At 39.7% G+C, this 21,068-nt stretch overlaps 3 protein-coding genes across 3 annotated transcripts; 1 reads left to right on the top strand and 2 right to left on the bottom strand.

Moving 5' to 3' along the window:
- Positions 1–1,638: 1,638 nt before the first annotated feature.
- On the top strand, positions 1,639–11,044 carry LOC107390965 (CD9 antigen). The gene is made up of 8 exons (XM_015967987.3): positions 1,639–1,821; positions 7,184–7,286; positions 9,724–9,821; positions 10,267–10,341; positions 10,418–10,501; positions 10,594–10,650; positions 10,750–10,833; positions 10,905–11,044. The coding sequence occupies exons 1-8, from the start codon at positions 1,753–1,755 to the stop codon at positions 10,968–10,970; spliced, it is 636 nt and encodes a 211-aa protein (XP_015823473.1). The 5' UTR covers positions 1,639–1,752; the 3' UTR covers positions 10,971–11,044.
- A 4,796-nt stretch (positions 11,045–15,840) lies between these two features.
- On the bottom strand, positions 15,841–18,258 carry LOC107390966 (mitochondrial glutamate carrier 1). The gene is made up of 9 exons (XM_015967989.3): positions 18,107–18,258; positions 17,730–17,855; positions 17,550–17,605; positions 17,251–17,341; positions 17,043–17,161; positions 16,740–16,935; positions 16,498–16,655; positions 16,327–16,402; positions 15,841–16,230 (listed from the first exon to the last, which is right to left on the bottom strand). The coding sequence occupies exons 1-9, from the start codon at positions 18,214–18,216 to the stop codon at positions 16,071–16,073; spliced, it is 1,092 nt and encodes a 363-aa protein (XP_015823475.3). The 5' UTR covers positions 18,217–18,258; the 3' UTR covers positions 15,841–16,070.
- A 1,145-nt stretch (positions 18,259–19,403) lies between these two features.
- Positions 19,404–20,224, bottom strand: LOC129164764 (thyrotropin subunit beta). The gene is made up of 2 exons (XM_054745971.2): positions 19,984–20,224; positions 19,404–19,815 (listed from the first exon to the last, which is right to left on the bottom strand). Exons 1-2 carry the CDS (start codon positions 20,143–20,145, stop codon positions 19,534–19,536), a joined length of 444 nt encoding a protein of 147 aa, XP_054601946.1. The 5' UTR covers positions 20,146–20,224; the 3' UTR covers positions 19,404–19,533.
- Between the last annotated feature and the right edge of the window lie 844 nt (positions 20,225–21,068).

Below are 21,068 nucleotides of genomic sequence, written 5' to 3'. Positions count from 1 at the left end.
GCCTCCACTGTACCAAAGTTTGGCTGTTGAGTCTATTTTCAAATGGTAAGTTAAAATGTTTTATGAAATCATACTTAATTGTGGATTATTAGAGACTAATGTTTCCCATGTCCCTCACAGTTTGGCCTCTTGACATGTGTTTCCCCATCCATGTTTGAGGACCTGCTTTCTCTCTGCTTCCACTGTACCAGAGGTTTGCTGTTGAACAGTAAATTTATAATGTTCTATAAAATCCTAATTAATTTGGGAAGATTAGAGACTTAATGATGCATCCCATGTTCTTTTCAGTTCTCTATTGATGGTTTCTTTATGACGAAGTCACCGCTAAATCAAAGAAGTTTAATGCTGCTATTTATTTAGATCATTTATCAGGATATTTAGTTTTTTATTGTCTGGGTCTGTTTTTAACTAACACTGAGTGTACACTACAAGATTTTTACAGTCACAAACTAAAAACTTGAAAGGTAGCACCAGGACTCTTCCCATTATTCTTCCTGCCCCACCCTTAGTCATGACACAACCTCTGTTGTTATTTGACACTATAATCAATACAAACTGATTGGTTGATTGATTGATTGATTGATTGATTGATTGATTGATTGATTGATTGATTGACAGACTGATTGATTGATTGATTGATTGATTGATTGATTGATTGATTGATTGATTGATTGATTGATTGATTGATTGATTGATTGATTGATTGATGTAGCTGTCATTTTAGTCCTTGAGTTAATTTACATTCTTTATTTGTTTATCACAGAATATGACTATCCTTTGTAGTATACAGAGAGGAGATGCTGAAAATTTTGCCGACTTCTATGTAGTGTCTGAGGCTAATGTAGTGGGCTGGTCGGAAGAGAAAATTCCAGGGCTGAATTTTGATCCCAGTCCACCCCTGTCTGTGAGTAAATCTGTACAGCATGACGTCTTTATGAAAAAGGAAGTTATGTAACTGGTCTTAACAAATTATTTTGTTGCAAAACCGTCCTGAACTTTTGTTAACTTGGAGTAATTGCATGAAGACATTGTTTTTGTGAGTGTCTTAGTTTGAACAAGTTATTATTTATCATAAACATGAACACAGCTGATATGTGTAAAATGTGATGATTTTTTCCATATAAGAAATGAGAACTAGATTTATGTTACCCTGCTGCTTTTCATTTCTTTGCTTATTTCAAATAAAATTTTAGTTTTTTTACATCTGGTTTTCAGTTTCACGTTGATATTTTAATGCTAAGCTGTGGCAGGAGTTAAAAAAACATTGTATGCAAGCATTGTGCAAAAGTCTTGCAAATATTTTTCTTTTCCTGTGTTGAAGGATTTGTCCTGTTGATTTTTTTTATAGTTAGTAAACAATCCTGCAGACAAATTTCATCATTGCGTCATCAGTGGGCAACGTTAGAAAAAGACAATGAGGTAAACGATCGTCTGGTTTTAAATGAAAACACTCAACAACCAACAAGTTCCCATCGAGTAGTCTCAACCCCCCCTCCTGCCACCCTTTGCACTATTGAAAGGGGCGGTCTAGAGTCTAAAAGCGGATCCTGCAGTGTGTGTGTGTGTGTGTGTGTGTGTGTGTGTGTGTGTGTGTGTGTGTGTGTGTGTGTGTGTGTGTGTGTGAGAGAGGGGGGGGGGGGGGGCTTCTTCTTTACACGCTTGTGCCACCGGGTTAGTCACGTTGCGCGCAGCCAGATCAACATTCCGAGCATTTAACGGAGATCAACACGAGCACGGTGCCGTCCAGCCGACATGGGGAAGGTGGAAGGAGGAATGAAATGTGTCAAGTACCTTTTGTTTGTGTTCAACTTCATTTTCTGGGTAAGTTCGCGGCTGAAGCTGCGCGCTGATTGGATGCGAGCTGAGCAAGTGCAGCAGTCCGAGCATCCGATGAATCCAACTCGTGTTTTTAAATGCATGATCCGCACTCTAAAGGCTAATATGAGTTTTTAATAGTCCGGGGAAAGACTCGCAGAAGGGGAGACAATCTGAGTTTTTTTTAGTTTTGGCTCACCGGGCTCAAATCAGATTTTCCACAGAGGAAAAATCCGCCCTCTTTTTTCCCGTGGAAGCATGTTTTTTAAAGGAAGACTGGATAAAAAGACAGACTGCATAGAAAACAACTCTCTGATTCTATGTTGCTTCATTAACAAACTCTGCAAATCTTTATAACAACATCTTCAGCTGCTTCCTTTTTTTTATTTATTTAGTTTTTAGCTCTATAATCACTAGCAGATCCCAGAGGATCACTCAATCAGACACTGTCAGGTGGAAGATCTGTGCCTATTGCATCTAATAACTCTTGTTTGAAGGGTTTACACACATTAGGGTGATGTTTTCTCTCAGGCTTCACACTCATCACTTATTTGTGAGCGTGCACAAAGATTTCCAACAAGCATCTGTGGAGTGGATCAGCTGCTGAGTGCTGTGAATGGATCCATTGTAATAACAGGACAATAGCATTATTTCAATATGATGCTTGGCTTCTACTTAGCAGCACTGCCTGTCCCACCAGTCCTCTCGTGCCCATGTTTAGTAAGATCTGAGTGTGCACTGGGAAAGATAAATGAAGATGTTGGGGGGCCTGGCGCCAGGGGGACATGCGTAGAGGTCCAAGAGACACAAATAAAAGATAGACCAGGGATGAGAGAGGAGGGTCAAAGGGAGATTGAGAGGGATATTGGTGTGCATGTTTGTGTGCTCACGTGGCCAAAGAGGGACAGTTGGCAGGAGTTTGACCCAGATGCAGATAAAATAGATCAGCATAATGATATTCATTGGATGCATGTAGTTTTTTATCTTGCCATGTGTGCAAAGTGAATTCAGTTTACTCCAGGTAGTTTCTTTTGGCAACTGACTTGGCTTCTAATCACAGCCTTTCAAATGCTGTTGTTTGTGGAAAGATAGATGGTGAGTGACTGTAAATGGCTACAGGAAATGTTGCTTTACTTCTTCTGCATCATAACTGTAGTACATGTCTTGTAGAATATAATCGGTGTAAGTAGAGTTGTGTGGTGATCTATTGACCTTTTCTGTTAAAGATTAACGCCTGTCTGGTAAACAGGTGAAGACAAGTGTTGCTTTGTTCTGGTATGCAAAAAATAAAATAAAAATGAAGCAACTTTCAGATAGATTTTACCTGCAGCGATTTAAATAATTCCGATTTTGAATTCATAATCCCAGCAGGTATAACTTTCTTTCCATGTTATTCAGTTTGTTTTGGTTTCTCTGTTTTAGTTGCTGATAATTTGCTGAACTGCATTATTTTTTTACTTACTAGCAACTGAGCAGCAGCTTTTTTCATGCATTTAATATTAAAACACATAATTGTGATTTTAATGCAGCATTTATAATATTCAAACAAAAGTTGGTAAATTAAATAGAAGTCTACGATACATAAAAATGAGTTAGAGCAGGTGTAAATATCATTTTAATTCTTTAACTGTTTAAGTTTAATGGTGAAAGAAATGAACACCAAAACTCCTTCAGTTAGAATGAAACTTTTGTTTCTAAAATGTAAAAGAAGAATCACATTTTAATGTGATTTTTCATGAAATTTGCAAACGAGGCTTCTCTTTCAGGTGAAGTAACAGTGACCAGTCGAACTATAACCCAGCCCAGTGTAAAATGTCCTGTTCTTTTTATTTAACAAGTCACCCCCACCCAGAGTCTAACTCCACTCCTATTTCCTGTTTGAAAAATGTGGCGTTGCCTGGCAGACCAAGAGGGTGGAGCCAGTAACAAATACACACACACACACACACACACACACACACACACACACACACACACACACACACACAGAGCGGCATTTGAAATCATATGGTACCAGCTAACATCATAGGGTACCTCTTAGCCAATAGTGATGGTAGACTTAAATTTAAATGTAGAGCAGAGTTTTTACTTGAAAAAGGCGCAACACTTACAGCTTTAGACAGATTATTAAAATTGTATATAAGATGCACTAAAGTACCAAATTATTGACTGCATGTGTCTACAGCACGATTAGACCCTCATTTATATAGTTTATCAACAAAAAAAGTTGATTTGGGGTGACTTGTTCTTTAAGGTACTTTTACTGAAACCAGCCACTGGGGGCGCTCATTTAGTCTCTGCATCATCTCAGATTTAGTGAGTGTGAGAGGTGACCTAGGTGACACAAACCCGTACATGACTCTGGATATGTTTTCTGTGCAAAATTTGATGCAGTTTGTTTAGCATTTTAAAATAATCTCAGGGTCAGGTCTGTTCTGATTGGTCAGATAACTGTTTAAATAAAAACAAACCAAAGCAGCTCATTGTTTTGGCTGTTGTTGAAAATCCTTAACCATCCAGGACACAGTGATCCTCAAATGTTCTAATAAATCTCATGTATCTGTTTGTTTTGTTTCTGCAAATTTTAATGTTGAAATCTTCCAGAACAGAAGATGTCTGGCAAAATGCACCAGTTTAGGATTTAAATAGATACTAAATAATGTTTCAGCAAGCAGCCTCGCAAACACACTTTATGGTGGAGGTCAACTCCACCAGCCCTGCCTGTCGCTGAGCACAATGAGACTTACTCCACCCATAATTATCTCACTGTGTTTACACTCTCCATCTGCCCATCACTTTAATGTGCCCCTGCATCATTTTTATTCTCCTAACATTGGCTAGACAAAGGACTATTTTAGGAAAACTTGAATCACTCACCAATTACCCTTGATGTTCTTAAACAGCTTTGCTTTAATTTACTGTAAAAGCTTGTTTCTTTATTTTTCTAAACATGCAAAGTACCACAGATATAGTTTCAGACCAAGACCACAGTCCTGTGTGCTCTGCTCTGGTTTCCATGGAAATACCCGTAACTGAATCACTCATTAAGAGCAAGTCATCCCCTACCAGAATATTACTGGTAGGGTACTTCCTGTTTAAAAAAAATGCAACAAATGCTGTTGCCTAGCATACCAAGAGGGCGGAGTCGCTAACAAATACACACACACACAGGCTCACAATAACATTGTGACATCATATGACCTCTTAGCCAATAGCGATGGCAGATTTAAATTCAAATGCAGTGCAGAGTTTTTACCTGACAATGGAACAACACTGACAGTTTTAAGCAGAGAATTAAAATTGTAACTAAAATGCACTAAAGTGCAAAACTATTGACTACACATGTCTGCAGCACGATTAGACACGCATTTATATAGTTTATAAGAAAAAACAGTTGAATTGGGGGTGACTTGCTCTTTAAAAGTTGACCTTAGCTGTAAGCTCAATAAAGCTTCAGCCTCGGCATCCCCACCTTATTCAGTTATTGTTTGTTTCTGTTTGTGGACACAAGGGATCTGACAACAGGGCTGAATTTTATTTTCCTTGTTTAACAGGTTTGTGTGTGCGTACGTGCATGTGTGTGTGTGTGTGTGTGTGTGCGTGCGTGCGTGCGTGTGTGTGTGTGTGCGTGTGTGTGTGTGTGTGTGTGTGTCTTCAGGCAGAGAAAAAAGATGATGGCTCCTCTAATGACTTACTTCCCTGTCTTCCCTCCTGGTTTTGTATTCATTTTATTGTGTTTGTCTGTATTGCTCTTATTGAGCACTAAAGCCATGGTCACAGAGAAACAGTGGGTCTTTGTCCTCTGGCGAGGTAGGGAGGGAGCGACTGAAGTGAGGTGGGGTCGATGGGGGGTGGGTAGGATCAGGAAAAGAGAAGGGAGGGGTGTGGAAGGTTAATGGGGGTGGAGCATGGGGTCTGATGGTAGAGTGGGCGTTAATAGGTCCTTTGGGATGGTCAGGCTCATGAGTGCTACTGTTTGTGATGCATTTAGCATATTAGTTTGAGGCTTTGAGAAAGCTTTTAACAATAACGGTGATGACAGCTGGTTGTGGGTAAACCTCTTATCAAAACAACTACGTTCTCTTCCACTCGCTTCAGGACCTGGGTAGGGCCCAGCTCCTCTTCCTCTCGCACCGCCAAGAACTCTGACAAATACCGATCTTGAACAGATTCAGACTCCCTCATCACACTAATCCAAGCTGTGCTTTATCACTTTGAACCTGCTAATCCTTGACCACCCCCTTCCCCCACCCGTGCATGACACTAAATCCTGAGTTTGGGAGGAAGCCTGCTTCCCAACACCTGTCCCATTCTGATGCTTACAGCTCAGCTACTGGCTGCACTTCTGAACAACACGGTAAAATATAACCTGCAGATCTGGATGATACAAAATAAATAAATTAATTAATTAAAGGAAGGAGAAATTCAGAACCAGACAAACAGAAAACATTTGGTGAACGAGAGATCTCAAAGAGGAATTAGGCTGGAAATGCCAAAGTTTGATCCTGTTCAATTTATTTGCTCAGCTGGAGGTCATGCATGCAAATTTCCACAAACAGTGGTTCTAGATCTGGCACATGGACAGATCATGTGACAAACCTCTACTAAATTCTCTTTTTAGTCACTTTGATTCACTTCTTTCACACACACACACACACACACACACACACACACACACACACACACACACACACACACACACACACACACACACACAAACACACACATACATTTCCAGTGTGGTGTTTTATAGCTCTAATAGAACATTATCCTTCTCATACTGATCTTTCAGTGGAGCATTCACCTCGACCCTGAAATATATTACAGTTCTGAGGGAATAAAAATCACCTTACTCACAGAGAATAAGCTTCTAAGTCTTCTGTCGAGTTGTAGCGCAGATACATTTTTAATATGCACCAATAATGAAAAATACAAGCCACATTTCCAAGCAAGCTGGAAAGCTTGTCTTGGGCTGAAGGTGCCACACTGCTGCCCACAAGCAACTACGTCATTTTGTTTCCACACTGGAAAGTCAGAGATTGCTGAGGGGGTTGTTTTAAAGTTACGTACTGTAAATTACATTTTCTGTAAACTGTTGCATGAGCACGATTCAAAATCCTCCAAGTTCCAGGCCAATTATGAAAAATTTTACTCAATACATTTTGCTTGCACAAAGGGAAAAAGCTGAGTGGAAAAATGACTCAAACAAAACAGAAAATTGAGTTAAGAAGAAGAACCCATAATAATAAAAGCTCATCCCTTGTTTTGTTTTGGATCAACATAAAGGTTGTGCAGGTTTATTGATTAGTCCCGTTTTTTATCTTGAATCTGCATCATAACTGCCCCTCCTCTCTTTTTCTTCCTGTAGTTAATGGGCTCATTTGTTCTGGCGGTGGGACTTTGGCTGCGTTTTGACCCAGAAACTGTTTCTCTTCTCAACGACAACAAGGCTCCAGACACATTTTTCCTTGGTGAGTGATCTTTAGTCAAGTAAGACAGAGAACAAAATATTTTATAACTGCTTTTTTTATCAGTTGACTGCAGGTAATAAAAAGAAAAAGAAAAAAAATATTTTTTTTTGTGTTGTAATTACACAGCATTAATTTTCCACATGCATGCAGAAGATATGGGGGAAAACAGGAACTGACTGTTTCTCATATTGACTGAGGATAGATGTGGGGAAACCACAGACCCCACCAACACCTTTCAGTCAGTCTGTCTGCCCAGATGAAAAGAAAGGTGCAGACAGACGAAAAGCCACAAAAATATAAAAATCACAGAAAACCTTTTGACTTTAGGACAGAAATAGGAGAGAGGTAGATCTATGTGGGAAACAGACAATTAGCTGCATGCTGGGTGTGTGTACTCCCACAGCCCAGCAGTTTGTTTAAAACTTACTTTAATATCTGTTATTTCAACAGGCTCCAGAAGAGATCCTCCCTCATCTGATTGGTGCTTTACTTTTAGTAATTGTACACAAGTACAGTTATGTGGAAGACAGTTTTGCACAAAATCCCATAATGATGGTAATGTGTGGGCTTGTGTTAATGAGTGGATGCAAATAAAGTCAGATGTGATTCATTTGAAAGATTGGTGGGATTCGGCTTTCTTAAGACTGATTTATACCTCTCCGTTTGCGTCAGTGTGGAGACATGCAACGCTATTATCTCTGACAGGCTTACAAAGGGTGACAGAGACATGCCCAAATTTTTAAACATCTGTTGAAAGTGATGGAGTCTGCAAGCTTGTGATTGGTCAGAATGTCACTTCCTGTAATAAGTTCAACAGCACTGCCATTGCCTGGTCAAAAAGTTAAAAGATATTAAAGCGAGAGACACGGAACAGATTGAGAAACGTATTGCTGAAAAAGACCAAAAATATGAACGTTTATTCACTTGTGACTGAAGGAGTACAAAACATGGCGCAAATATTTTATTTGTGGACGTAAATGACGTGAAATGTGGGTTTAGAGTATGGCTTAGCAGTGGCAACCACATAAAGAGTTGGAGGAGAATAAAGGACAAATGTGTCTGTGTAATAAAGTCTCTGAAATATATAAACACATTAGTAAATACACTATCGTGGACCGGATACATGAGTGTAATGGTGGCATGATACCACAGAAAAGCACCATGCCCTCTGTTGTCAGGGCGGGGAATCGCTTTACAACACTCCCCAGGTGATGGACATGTCTGAGAGCAAAACGTCTCTGTCAATGCATGTGCGTCTCTCCCTTGCAGAGCTTATGGAGAAGTATAAATCAGACTTTAGTGTGCTACATGTGGCTATGACTTAACCACAGGAGAAGCATACATCCTTTTTTTTAAATAAATGACTTAAGTACCTACATCTTCTCATGCCTGAAAGAAAAGCACACTTCGAAATTGTCCAAGGTTGATGCCAAAGCCATTTCTACTTAATGTCATTACTGAGCCAATGCCATCTTTGTAAATTTTCACTATCGCAGCTTTGGTGCTAAGCCCGCCAACGTCTCTCGACAAACAAAGAGAGCTGTGATTGAACAGACCCAAAAATCTTCAAATCATGGGAGGGTTGGGCTTAGGGCTAGGCATGATACAACAGAGTGTAGCTAGACCAACCAAAAGCTTTTTGTTATTGCTACTTGTTGTCTAGACTTTGACAGGGAGATATGTGTCCATATACTGTTGCTGTTTCTATTCACCATGCCAAACTTCCCCTAAAGAAGTATATTTTTGCTATGAAAAAGTAGTAATCCAAAAAAGCATTACTTCAGCTTAACAAAGTCAAATAAAAGAACAAAAAACCATAAACTGACTTCCTTTTCTGTGTTCCTATGAGATTTACCTGTCTGTTGCACCTGATGTACCATCCTGAGTGGAACATTTGCCTCTGAACAGACTCGTGTGTATGTGAGCATGCTGCTGAGATCAAGGCTTTGAATCTCTATGTATGTTTTCAATCTGAGTTCTTTAAGGATGAAATCATAAAAAGGTCAAAAGGCTTGGAATATCTTACTTTAATCTTACCCTTAGTCTAATTTATTATATAAGTACACAATATGGTATTAAAGAGATATAAAGAATAACATGTTTGAATAAGTTCAGTTTTTAAAAGGCTTTTGAAACCACACTACTGTTTACAGTGTGAAACGTTGACTTTCTTCAGCTGACATTTCTAAAACTCTGCTGCCCTCTTGTGATGACTCATTGGTGAGGTCACTGCCACGTGAACCAGGAATGGAAAAAGCTGCTGTTCAGAAAAAAAGCTGCCTTAAGACCCAACTCACTAAAATAAAACACAATCAGACTTAATATTTAGTTTGATATTTCTAAATTCTGGTATTTTTGCTTGTTTACTTTAGTCTTTGTGTTGTTGCAATATTGTTTAAGTATCATTCCTTTTCCTGCATTGCCCCAATGTATCCAGGGGTGTATATACTGATTGGTGCTGGCAGTCTGATAATGCTGGTTGGGTTCTTTGGCTGCTGTGGAGCTGTGAGAGAATCTCAATGCCTGCTGGGTTCGGTGAGCACATTTATTATGAGTTTGCTGGTGTGTGTGTGTGTGTGTGTGTGTGTGTGTGTGTGTGTGTGTGTGTGTGTGTGTGTGTGTGTGTTTGTTTGCACCATTTTGGGGACAGCAGCCAGACAGCATCATCATGGTGTGAGGACTGAATTTCGTGGGGACCCCACAAAATTTGCATTAGATTCAGTGGAATGAAGTTCAGTGAGATGACCAAACTGTCAGGGTGGTCCTCAATATTGCTGTATAACCCTTCAGTAAGGGTGGTCCCGAAGAAGCAAGAAAAAATATTAGTTCTTGCAAATGATTATAAACAAGACTCTGTGTGTGTGTGTGTGTGTGTGTGTGTGTGTGTGTGTGTGTGTGTGTGTGTGTGTGTGTGTGTGTGTGTGTGTGTGTGTGTTTGCGTATCTGTTCTAAAAGCATCATCTACGATTTCCTTCTTCAGTTCTTTGCTTGCCTGCTGATTATTTTTGGTTCTGAAGTGGCAGCAGGAGTGTTTGGATTCCTAAACAAAGACAAGGTACATTTCTTCATTGAGTGTTTAAAATGTTTGGATTAAGTTTTAAAATGCTGATACCTAATTGTCTTTCTCACAGATCATTGAAGATGTGCAGAACTTCTACAAAAAGACTTATGATGAAAACAACAACAGTACAATGATCCTCTCATACCAGAAAGTGGTGAGTTGAGAAGGACTATATATTATAAAAACACAATATGCACATGTATACTCTATGTGACATTATTTGTCTTGTGTTTTTCTTCTTTTTAGCTCAACTGTTGTGGAACCAAAGCCAGCCGATGCTTTGAGTCTGGTTCAAACACTACGGTCTGTAATCAGCTCCAGACGTTGTTCCCTAATGACTGTGATCCTAAACATCCTGACAGCATTCAGAGGAACCTCACTGCTCTTATCTTTCCTCTGCAGGACTGTGAGTCCAGAATCGAGGAATTCTTCAACAATAAACTCTACATCATCGGCTACGTGGGCATTGGCATCGCCGGAGTCATGGTGAGTGAGGAAACCAGAGGAAGCAGAAATATTCGCCACTAATCGGGAGTGACGTTTTTTTTTCTCGTCAGATAATCGGGATGATTTTCAGCATGGTGCTCTGCTGCGCTGTTCGTAACAGCAGGGAGGTCATCTAAGCTGCTTAGACCCCTCCACCAATCAGCCCCTAAAGACTCGTCAACACTTTGGTTCAAATATCTGCTCCACTAAAGAGCTCAGCTCACTTTATTTACTCCCTATTTTGATTTTTTTTTCTACGCAGAATGATTTTTTTTTCTGGTATTTACTTCTGGTCACAGAACAAGTAGATTGTTTCCATAACATCCTGACATAACTTTCACATGCTGAAGGTGGAACTGTAGCACTTGTGTTGACTTGACAATCTCTCAAACACTTTTCATCTTGGCCATTTGGACGTTGTTACAAATCTTAACCCACATACTTTTACAGCGGTGTCAGGGCTTTTTCACACAGCCCTGAGACTGACCCTGTAGCTGTGGGAAACATGAACCCGGGAGAGCCATCAGAGGTGAAACCAGCTGAGTTTACTTCTCTGTAACACAGAAGTGCACACACACACACACACACACACACACACACACACACACACACACACACACACACACACGCACGCACGCACGCACACACACACACACACACACTAGGGCTGCATTAGGAAAAAATGATTTTCCTGTAATACTTTATCTGATTGAAAAACAGTGTATGTCTTTAATTTATTGCCTTTATTTGCAACATTTATATTTTGCATATTGAAACATCAATATTGTTAAAATTTTCTGGCTATTTTGCAGCCCTATAAATGGTCTCCCTTTTGAGCTAAGCTTCAATTAGGTCAATATTCAGTATATAAACAAATAGTCTTCTCAGAAGTCAATATAAATGCATTTTTTGGAATGGCCTAAAATATATACACATTGTTTGCATGTTTTAGAACATTTGCCACAAAGCATGTGCACAAAACCAATATTTCATACCTGACTATGTATTACTAACCCATGCCCAAGGTCCCTACTGCTGTAAAATACTGGAAAATTCACCTGGTTTGTCAATAAAATACATTTAATCTAATAAAAATATCTTGAAAAGAAAGAATGTTTGACACAGCCAAAGAACTGTGGGAACTTCCTAATTTCTCTCTCATTTATGCTTCCTACCATTTTCTCAATTATAAAAATAGGGTCTTACATAAGAACGTGAACTGTGGTGAGCATGCAGTTTGACTCAGATCAGGTGGCCATGCTGACAGGCTCTACACAAACCAACTAGGTAGCTGAAATCAGCCTGTTAGTTTCATTCATTTTTTTTTCTTCTTCTTGTGCCTTGAAATCAAAACACCCACAACAATAAAACTCTCACAGAGAAAAATAACTCCTTGATAAAACTGCAGCCATTCATCCAGGTACAACCAGGTTGCAGCAATGAATGGAAATGTCATGATTTCAGTATGTAAATATGTTTCTTCTTCTATTCTTATTTATTCTTGTTTTTTTTTTACATGTGTGGTAGTTGTACAGTATTGTGGCTGAAGTGATGGTTACTATTTAACATGCTGTAAGCTGACAGGTGTTTTGCTGTAGATGTACATAGATGCAAACGTAGATTTAATCAGATATAAATGCTTCTTAATGTGCCTTTCTATGATAAACTGTTTAGTGGGGAGCCGGCTGTTTGAATATAGCAAATTAATCTAGAAAAAGTGCTAATTTTTCATAGAGTTGGGCACACAGAAACGTTTGACAAGGAGAGCATGTGGTACAAGCCGTTCCTGTGTCCTTAGCTTCAACAGCAGCAACTTTCCTCTCACACGTCCTGCTGGTACAAATAAATCAATGTTTAATCAAACAATGTTGGACTTGACAGCACTGGACAAATGTGGGTTTTTATTTTTAGAATTTGACTCAAATGAAATGACAACAAGAGCAGTTGGTGTTGTTTACTTTCACAATTCAGTCATCACACAACAGAGTCACCAGACTGTCATTTCAGAGAAGTTTCAGTGTTTACTGCCACTCGGTCCAAAAGCTGTTACTGTATTGTCTCAGTTATTTTTTGTGTGAACACCACTCATGAATGATTGTGTGTTGGTTTGTTTCAGTACCATTTCTCGGTTCTCAGGAATACAGCTGTTGGAATTTAATAAAGCTGAGAGGGTTTTACCCAGTTGCCTGTGTCCTTTTTCATTTACCGGGTATCTTCTTTTTGGTGTTCTCTGTTAATAATCTGATCACTTAGGGACTTTAAGATGTCCAGATGCAGATCATGCCAAAGCTGACTTGCTTTGTTTTATTAATTGGAGGCAAATGAGTCTTAAAATCTTCCAAAAATCTTAGAATAATAACAAGTCAGGAGCTTGGACAAGACAACCTGCTTAAATAAAAATATTTCTCTGAAAAGCTCCTGTATTAATATCAGAATTATGTTAAAGTCAAATCTTGCTGTTCTTTTCTGCAATAACACTACTGCTCAAAAAGTTTTATGTCTGCATAAAACACCAAAACAAACTGCATTTTGACTTAATGTGGCCAAAAGTCTGGATTACTCTTTCGTGTATGCATTTAGTGAGGACAAAAGGATCAAGAATACTGATATGTCTGACTTCAAACTATACATTTCTACTATAAGGACGTTTAATGCAGAAAATTAAAGGTTAATAAAAGCCTTTTTTTCTTTTTGAATACATTTGGTAAATAATCATATTCATATTAATGCTTAACAAATATGTCACAGTGGTTTATACATGTTGAAACACATCCATATGCACACATGCATATGCACACACACATTCACAAGCGTACACACACGCACGCATACACACATGCATGTACACACACACACGAGCATGCACACTCACTCATACGCACATCACACGTGCGTGCACAGCTAGTGCACACCAACACACACACAAATACACACAAACGTGAATATAAAAAATGTATTTTTATGAGTGAAATGTTATCCTCTTTCTGCTATTAATGTTAAAATCAGTATCTGTGTGTGTTTTGAATTGAAGAGATTTTTTATTTCAAATTGAAAGTTAGTAGGAATTGGGAAGGCATTGCCCTGTAGAGGACTGTTGTAGTGGTGGTGCTGCTTTATTCACTAATTCAGGTTGGAAAGCAGTGAGATTTTCATCCAGCTTGTTTGGTGCAGACTGTCTTCTAATTCTTTCTGGGGGGTAACTCACCAAACAGCTTTCCAATTTAGTATGGTAACACAACTAAACATAATTTAACTATTTTAAGTAGCTTTTACCATACCATTTTATTTGTATAGCATAATTTTATGCACTGCATGAGATCTGACCAAAGTGCTTCACAGGCAAATACAGCAACTAAAAACACTAAAATAAGGATTTAAAAAAGCACAGACAAGATCACAATTTCAAACAGAATAAGAGATTAAAACACTAAAAGCACAGTTAAGATAATAAAACAGAGAAACTACCCCACGAGTTACAAACTAAAAACCAATCCATAAAAGTGGATTTTCAAGCGATATATAAAAACTGCCAAAGAGGGAGCCTGCCTTACAGTAATGGGCAATGCATTCCACAGCTGGGGGGCACCATGGACAAATACTCGCTCACCCTTTGATTTATAGCACATCTGTGAAATACAGAGCAGGAGGAGATCAGCTAACCTCAGTGAGCGCGTGGGAACTGTAAGCAGTTCTGACAGGCATGCTGGTGCTTCACCATGTAGTGCTTTACATGTTCAAGCTACATACACTACAATTTTAGAGGGAACCAAAGATCCAAAAGGAAGCTGGTGATATCTTCAGAAATGAAGGAGGTTACTAGTTTAGTCTCCGGGGGTTTATGTCAGAGGTTCACCTTTCTGCTCTTGCTCGAAAAACAGCTGAGTTTTTAGTTGAGGGGATAGTTATGTGTGCGATGCAGCAGAGGTTCCAGTACCAACCGAGCTAAAGTTACCCCAACACTGCAATGCAAGCATTTTTACTGCCAGAAAATAAACTAAACCGGGTCCTCAGTGCATGAGTAGATTAGTGCAACACTGTTCAAACTTGCATCACAAATTTACACAAACCTCATATCCACTATAAAAAAAAACTGCATGCATAAAAATAGATACATAATCATTTGTTTCACATTTGATTATTTATTTACATTTTTACATTTGGAAATTAGACTAAAACAACAACGGCATGCGCTTAGATCTGTATCATCATTTTACATATCTGTTTATTTACATTTTACAACAAGACTTGGTCCAAAGAGTTAAAAAGATAAACTCACTGATAAAGTCTTGTGCATTTTTATTTGACTTTTCCAGAATCCAACATGAAAAGGCTGTTCAACAGAAACAATTGCAGAAGGCTGCCCTGCTCTTATAGAATAAATAAATGTGGACTTAGTAAATGCAGTAACACGTCTCCCTTAAACAAAATCTACAGAAATCAGCTTGTGTGATCACTAAAATCATAAAAATAACATACCAACTAAACAGTTTAAATGTTTTTCTATTTTAATCATTTGACCTCAAAACAATCAGTTTTTCTCATGTTTTTTCAAAGATATGAACCTTCAACTGTCATTTTCCCAGGTCATTGAAATCCTTACTTACGTAATCATGTCGTAGAAGATTTAATAAAATAATCATCTTGTGGTGAGAATTATTTGAAACATGTTCTCTGTTTTAATATAAATATACAATATATACATGGGTGAGAGCAATGCTCCACACCCCAGCTTCACATTTTCAAAAATGTGAAATAAAAATGTTTCAAGTAGAGTCTTATGCTATGCTATCTGGTTCACTTTTACAACACTGTCCTGTTGCCTAGTGGTTGTTAGGGGGAATCAGCTGATGGGATGGTCAGGTTTAAGTTACGAGGGGATATATTTAGATCTCTAAAAACAGAGGACAATGTGTGGTTTATTCTAGAGCAAACTGGTGATCAAATCCCTCAGTGAGGGAATCAACTTTTCTTCCTCACAATAAGCTCCACTGAAGCTCGTAGACAAGAAAGTGTCAACTGTAGTCTTTTTAATAAAAAAACAGTCAAGCTAAAGGCATGATTGAAAGCCATTCTGAAACAAAATAGCCTCTTCCTGGTCCCTTTAGCATTTATCTTCAAACCTCTTACAATAAAGAGGGTATGCAGTTGTAAAAAAATAAATAAAAACTGGATTTACAATCCCAAAACATAGCTGCTGCATTTTAATTATTCTGCACTAAGGTCTGAAATCAGATTATTTATGCAGAGTAGATTTCGTAGGGTGTGTAACCAAGCAGGAACTCTCCAACTCCCACACAGTACACAACCTGTGCGATGCCGAAAAGTGGGGCGATGACCAAAGCTCGGCAACTAGCTCCCTTAAGGAAAGCCTTGGGACCCTCTTTCCTCAGGATTTTCCTGCAATGGAAAAGGAAAGGACATGATTAGATTGTTATACCTGTTAGATGAGGGAACAATGTGTGATCTTATGCAGAGAATTAGATAAATAAGTACCTGACACAGTCCATAACTCCATTGTAGGTCTCCTCATTGGCTCCTTTCTTCAGTGACTGCAGTCTTGTCTTGACCACTGGAAAAATCAACAGCGTCTTGATGCTTTAGTAAAATAATCTAACCAGTGTTTTGGTCACAAGTTCTCAGGTTTGCATGCACTCATCAACTCACCATCACAAGGATTGACAGACACAGCAGCGACTGATCCAGCCAAGCAGCCAGACATGAAGGACCAATAAAAAGGCACAGATGGATCTTCTGATGAGTGCTGACCAAGCTGGTGAACATGTGCAAAAAGAGGGAAGTATACAACAGAGAATGGGATGTCCCTGAAGTAAAATAAATGGAGAAAAAATTAAAAACTGTCCAACAAGACTTAAAAAGTAGGGCCTATACATGTTTAGCATTGTCACCTCATCAAGGTGGCCCCAAGTCCCCTGTACAATCCTGCAACTCCTTTGGTCCTCAGAAGATCTTTGGTGATCTGGATGGCAGAAATTTGCATGACCTGAGGTGCAGGGACCGTGTTATAGGAGCGGCTGAGGACAGCACTTGTTCCTCCCATCTTCAGTGTTGTTGCCACACTGGGTACAACTCTCTGCTGAGCAACTAAAAAAATGCAAAACAATCTATTTTGGTGAAAAACGCTGAAAACTAAGACATTTCTGAAACCTCACTGATTAAAAAGAAAATATTTAGTGATGGTTTCACTGTACCTAGCCTGCCTGCGTCTTGCAGCTGAATCTTAAGCATCTCCATCGGTGTGGTGATGATGACTTGGCACATTCCTGCACAGCATCCCGCCAACATCTCCTTGAAAACCGTGAGACTGCCACTGAAAACACATGCTGGATTAAAACAACTCAAGAATGAAAACAATGTTAATATCAATTGTTTTTTTTGTTTTCATTGAATGCAACTCACACGTCTTTGCTCAGTTGGTGACGGAAGAAGTCATTAGCAGCTAGTTTTATGGCCTTCTCCGGGGTTACTAAGGTCAGATTTACTGCAGCGCCTACAAGAGCAGCCAAATGTTGTATTAAATTGACATTAAGATAAATCTTTAAGGCATTAAAGGCTTTGCATTGCAAGAAATAATATGTTCTGTTCGAAGTAAAAGCCAAAAACATGCCAATTATTTTGGTCTAAATTTGGTTGTGTCCACTGCTCAGATTTCACCAAAAGCCAATAAAACACAGAATCGATAGGCTGTTGAGTCTCACCTCTGTACATGCCAAAGTAGCCTTCAGATTTCACAGTTTTAATAAGGCAATCCATCCTGAAAGGAAAACAGGATCAAACACTTGGTGAGTTTTGACAGATCTGTGTCCAGTTAGGTTCTGATTAAATTTGTGGGACAAGAGAATAAAGGAGTGTGTGTTTACGAGAGGTGTGGTTCCTACATATTTCTGTACAGCTGCTCGCCACTGCGCTGGTTCTGTAGACGGGTCTTAGCCAGGTCGATTGGGAACACACAAGTGACTCCTACCATGCCTGCAATCCCTCCATTGATTAGTTTGGCAGGTAAGCTGCAGGGGGACAAGTCACAGATCAAGATTTGTAACTTTTCTCTCAGAATTTCCAAAATAAATCGATTTGTCTTTGCAGTCAAGGGTTAAACATGGCCTTGCCTCTGGAAAAAGGATCATCCAAAATAACTTGTGGCAGAGGGAGTTAAACACACACACAGAAGTTAAGAACCATTCTCTCTACTGATTATAAAATGAGTTATCTTGATTCATGCTCAAGCTTATCCCCATCATGCCAGACAGATTCATACCTAATCTGCTGTTGCTGGGCCATTTTCTTGGTTGTTGTTGTTGTTGAGTGGAAAAGCTGGTAAGTAAAGTAAAATTGGCCACTGAGGGAGAGCAGGCAAAGAGTCCCCATGAGACATAGAGCAAGGCAAGAGCAGAAGGACAACTGGGGTTATATTTATAGAGAGAGAGCGAGGGAGACCCAGCCCTACAGACCCAAAGATAAATCTGGCATCTCTCTCCACCCACATTCCCATCGGTGAAGAAATAGAGCCAGAGCCAGACATAACCACACCATAATACATTTAGAGGATTCACCTGCCAAATGCGGAGGAATTCATTCAGCTTCTTCAGTTCACGGGGTGAAACAAACATGAGAATGCACTTGAGGTGTGGCAGCACGGTGGAATAAAAAGCTTCAGCTTTTTGTTTTCTCTCTTCTGAGCTGCTTAAGATCAGGCAATAGATACCTGCGTTTTTCACATCTTTCTGTAGACAGTCAAGCAGTTTTTTCACACCTTTCTTAACAGTTTATCAGGAGCTTCCCCTGCAGGGCAGCAAAGGGCCCTGTAAAAACAACATCAGAGTCAAAATAAAATAATAAATAATACCTTGAGATGCTAAAAACCTGTAGAGCCCAAAGAGTTTTTTTCATGTCATAAATCTGAGACACACTCAGAAGTTGTTTCCCCCTGACTGGTTGAAGCAAAAATGGTCGTAATGTTATGGCTGATCAGTAGCCTAGTGAACTAGACCAAATTCTTGCTTTGCAAAGAATGGTCTAGGCATGCTCCATTGGAACCTCAGCAGCTCCTACCAGGACTCTGGCTAGCCAATCACAGCTCTCTAGAGGGGTTTCAAACACATAAAGAGCTGTGATTGGTCCATAATGGTGGGCCAATCTTAGTGCTCTATCTGCTTAGTGAACAAATCACAGAGCTTTATCTGCTTTGTGGGCCAATCAGGGCACTCTATATGCCTGGTGGGTGGGATGATGCAACAGAGTGAAACAAGAGTATGTCACATTCATTGTCCAGTGGAATGCGGAGATCATTTGAAAGACAACGGTAGAACCCTCCCCACAACCGAGAGCCGTCAATGGAGCGTGGCCAGACTAAATAATACATTTATTTAGTCTGGCTTGCCAGGCTAGCTGATCAGTGGTTGCTGCTCCCTTTTTGTAAACTGATCTCTGTGCAGGATGAGAGTGTCTGTGCAAGTGGAATTTGCAGGAAATCACACAGAAACCTAAATCTGCTCTGATCACAAAATCATCTCCATAGTTCACAGATGTAAAACAATGTTTGGAACAGTGTTTTATTGTCTACCAGGTTACAGAAAACAAAGTAGAAAATCATGAGCAGAAATGTGCAACAACAACAACAACATCTAGCAGAAATACAACTTGCCCATCTGGTTTATTTCTGTCATTTCATATGCGGTGTATTTATTAGCATTGTGTTATGTTTCCAAAGCAATTCCGGCTCTGCTTCTCCTCACCGCCAAGTGTGATAGTGCACTGATCATAGGAGAATGGTCTAGGGTGGACACAGTGGTGTGTGCGCGTGTCGCAGCGTCTGCAGCTGCAGCAGCGGGCCGCGGGGTAGTATATATGTGGGTTGACATCCCGAGGGCAGCCAGGAAGGAAGGCAGTTTGGTACACCAGGGAGAGAGGCGCACAGCTACGCTGGATCAGTAAAGCCCTTCCAAAGCGGCCCTTCAGATTGGTGTCCTGGAGCACAGGAAGCAGGACTGTGAGTGCAGCAGTTCAATAAAATGTTTAATGCCAAATCTCCTAATTTTGTGTCTCAGTGTTTGATCTTTTTTGTTGTTTTATTAGCACTCGTGATAAAACTATAGCTAATCTCTTAGAGATGATGAGTTTCTGCTAAGGCATCACCCTTGTGTAGCAGTAGCCACTGCAGATGGTTGTGTTGACAGCCACACACTGGGTGCAGTTTTGTGTCTCGATCCATATGGTGTGATTCTTCAGCATGCAGGAGCATGCTGTCCCAGCCATCAGCACACACAGCAAAGTGCATTTCAACACAAGCAGCAGCATGCTACAGGTGCACACACACACACACACACACACACACACACACACACACACACACACGAACAAACAAACAGAAGGGCAAACAGTGAGAAATGTATTCTGAAATTAAAATAAAATTCATACTAACCTTCCAGGTTTACTGTGATCTCACCTGATGCCAAAACACATTCAGAGAAGAAAACTGGAGAAGAAAATGATTCCCGGAGTTTGTTTGATCTTAAAGTTCTTCACAGACAAGACGATACGCCACGCCTTGTAGCAGTGGCTTCTTCTCTGTGGGTCCACCTCTACTCAGTTCCTCTCCTCGGAGGAAATTTGAAAATATCGAGAAAGATCATCCTCCTTTATGGAAACCCTACTCTCCCTGCAGTGTCCCACTGAACTTCTTGCTACATTGTGTGTATGGGGGGAAAGGGGGTTTACAGGTCACACTGACGAATGTAGGCTCAATGTTTTGACGCGAAAAGAAGAGCAGGTGTGACACTGATCTCTAAGAGGCGGCCAGAAAACAAACAGAAGTGTGTTCGGTTAGGAGCAATCACACGTTTTTAGAGAATCTGACAAAGATTATATCTCTGCCTCTTGTATTTACAAGTGTCTGATCTTCTTAATCTGTTTAACATTACATGCATGGACAAAGATTTTAAGAATAACTCAAATAAAAAAATGTAACAAAAAGATTTTTTAAAACAATCCTGAGGCAACTAGCTTTGTGCCATTGATAATCGTCTTTGTCTCTTTTCTTTTGACCATGACTGTAGGTCATTTTTTAACACTATACCCTTTTTGGTGTTTCCAGCCTGAATAGATAAATTGATTTTCTTGTTTCCTTGTCTTTTTCCCCCATAAAGACTGCATACTTGATGGCAGAATAAAGTGAAAGGTACACGTGAACATTTTTGGGCTGTGGTGTCCTGTCTCCAGGG

This window comes from Nothobranchius furzeri, chromosome 15 (genome assembly GCF_043380555.1).
Source record: "Nothobranchius furzeri strain GRZ-AD chromosome 15, NfurGRZ-RIMD1, whole genome shotgun sequence".
Lineage (NCBI taxonomy): Eukaryota > Metazoa > Chordata > Actinopteri > Cyprinodontiformes > Nothobranchiidae > Nothobranchius > Nothobranchius furzeri.
This window is presented reverse-complemented; position numbering and strand designations above follow the sequence as displayed.

Coding starts and splice junctions, on each gene's coding strand:
- LOC107390965 (XM_015967987.3), top strand. CDS start 1,753: ATGGGGAAGGTGGAAGGAGGAATGAAATGTGTCAAGTACCTTTTGTTT. Junction 1,822..7,183: donor TGTTCAACTTCATTTTCTGG/GTAAGTTCGCGG, acceptor TTCTTCCTGTAG/TTAATGGGCTCATTTGTTCT. Junction 9,822..10,266: donor CTCAATGCCTGCTGGGTTCG/GTGAGCACATTT, acceptor TTCCTTCTTCAG/TTCTTTGCTTGCCTGCTGAT.
- LOC107390966 (XM_015967989.3), bottom strand. CDS start 18,216: ATGGGGACTCTTTGCCTGCTCTCCCTCAGTGGCCAATTTTACTTTACT. Junction 17,856..18,106: donor GCCCAGCAACAGCAGATTAG/GTATGAATCTGT, acceptor GTCCCCCTGCAG/CTTACCTGCCAAACTAATCA. Junction 16,656..16,739: donor CTTGGGGCCACCTTGATGAG/GTGACAATGCTA, acceptor ATTTTACTTCAG/GGACATCCCATTCTCTGTTG.
- LOC129164764 (XM_054745971.2), bottom strand. CDS start 20,145: ATGCTGCTGCTTGTGTTGAAATGCACTTTGCTGTGTGTGCTGATGGCT. Junction 19,816..19,983: donor GTGGCTACTGCTACACAAGG/GTGATGCCTTAG, acceptor CCTGTGCTCCAG/GACACCAATCTGAAGGGCCG.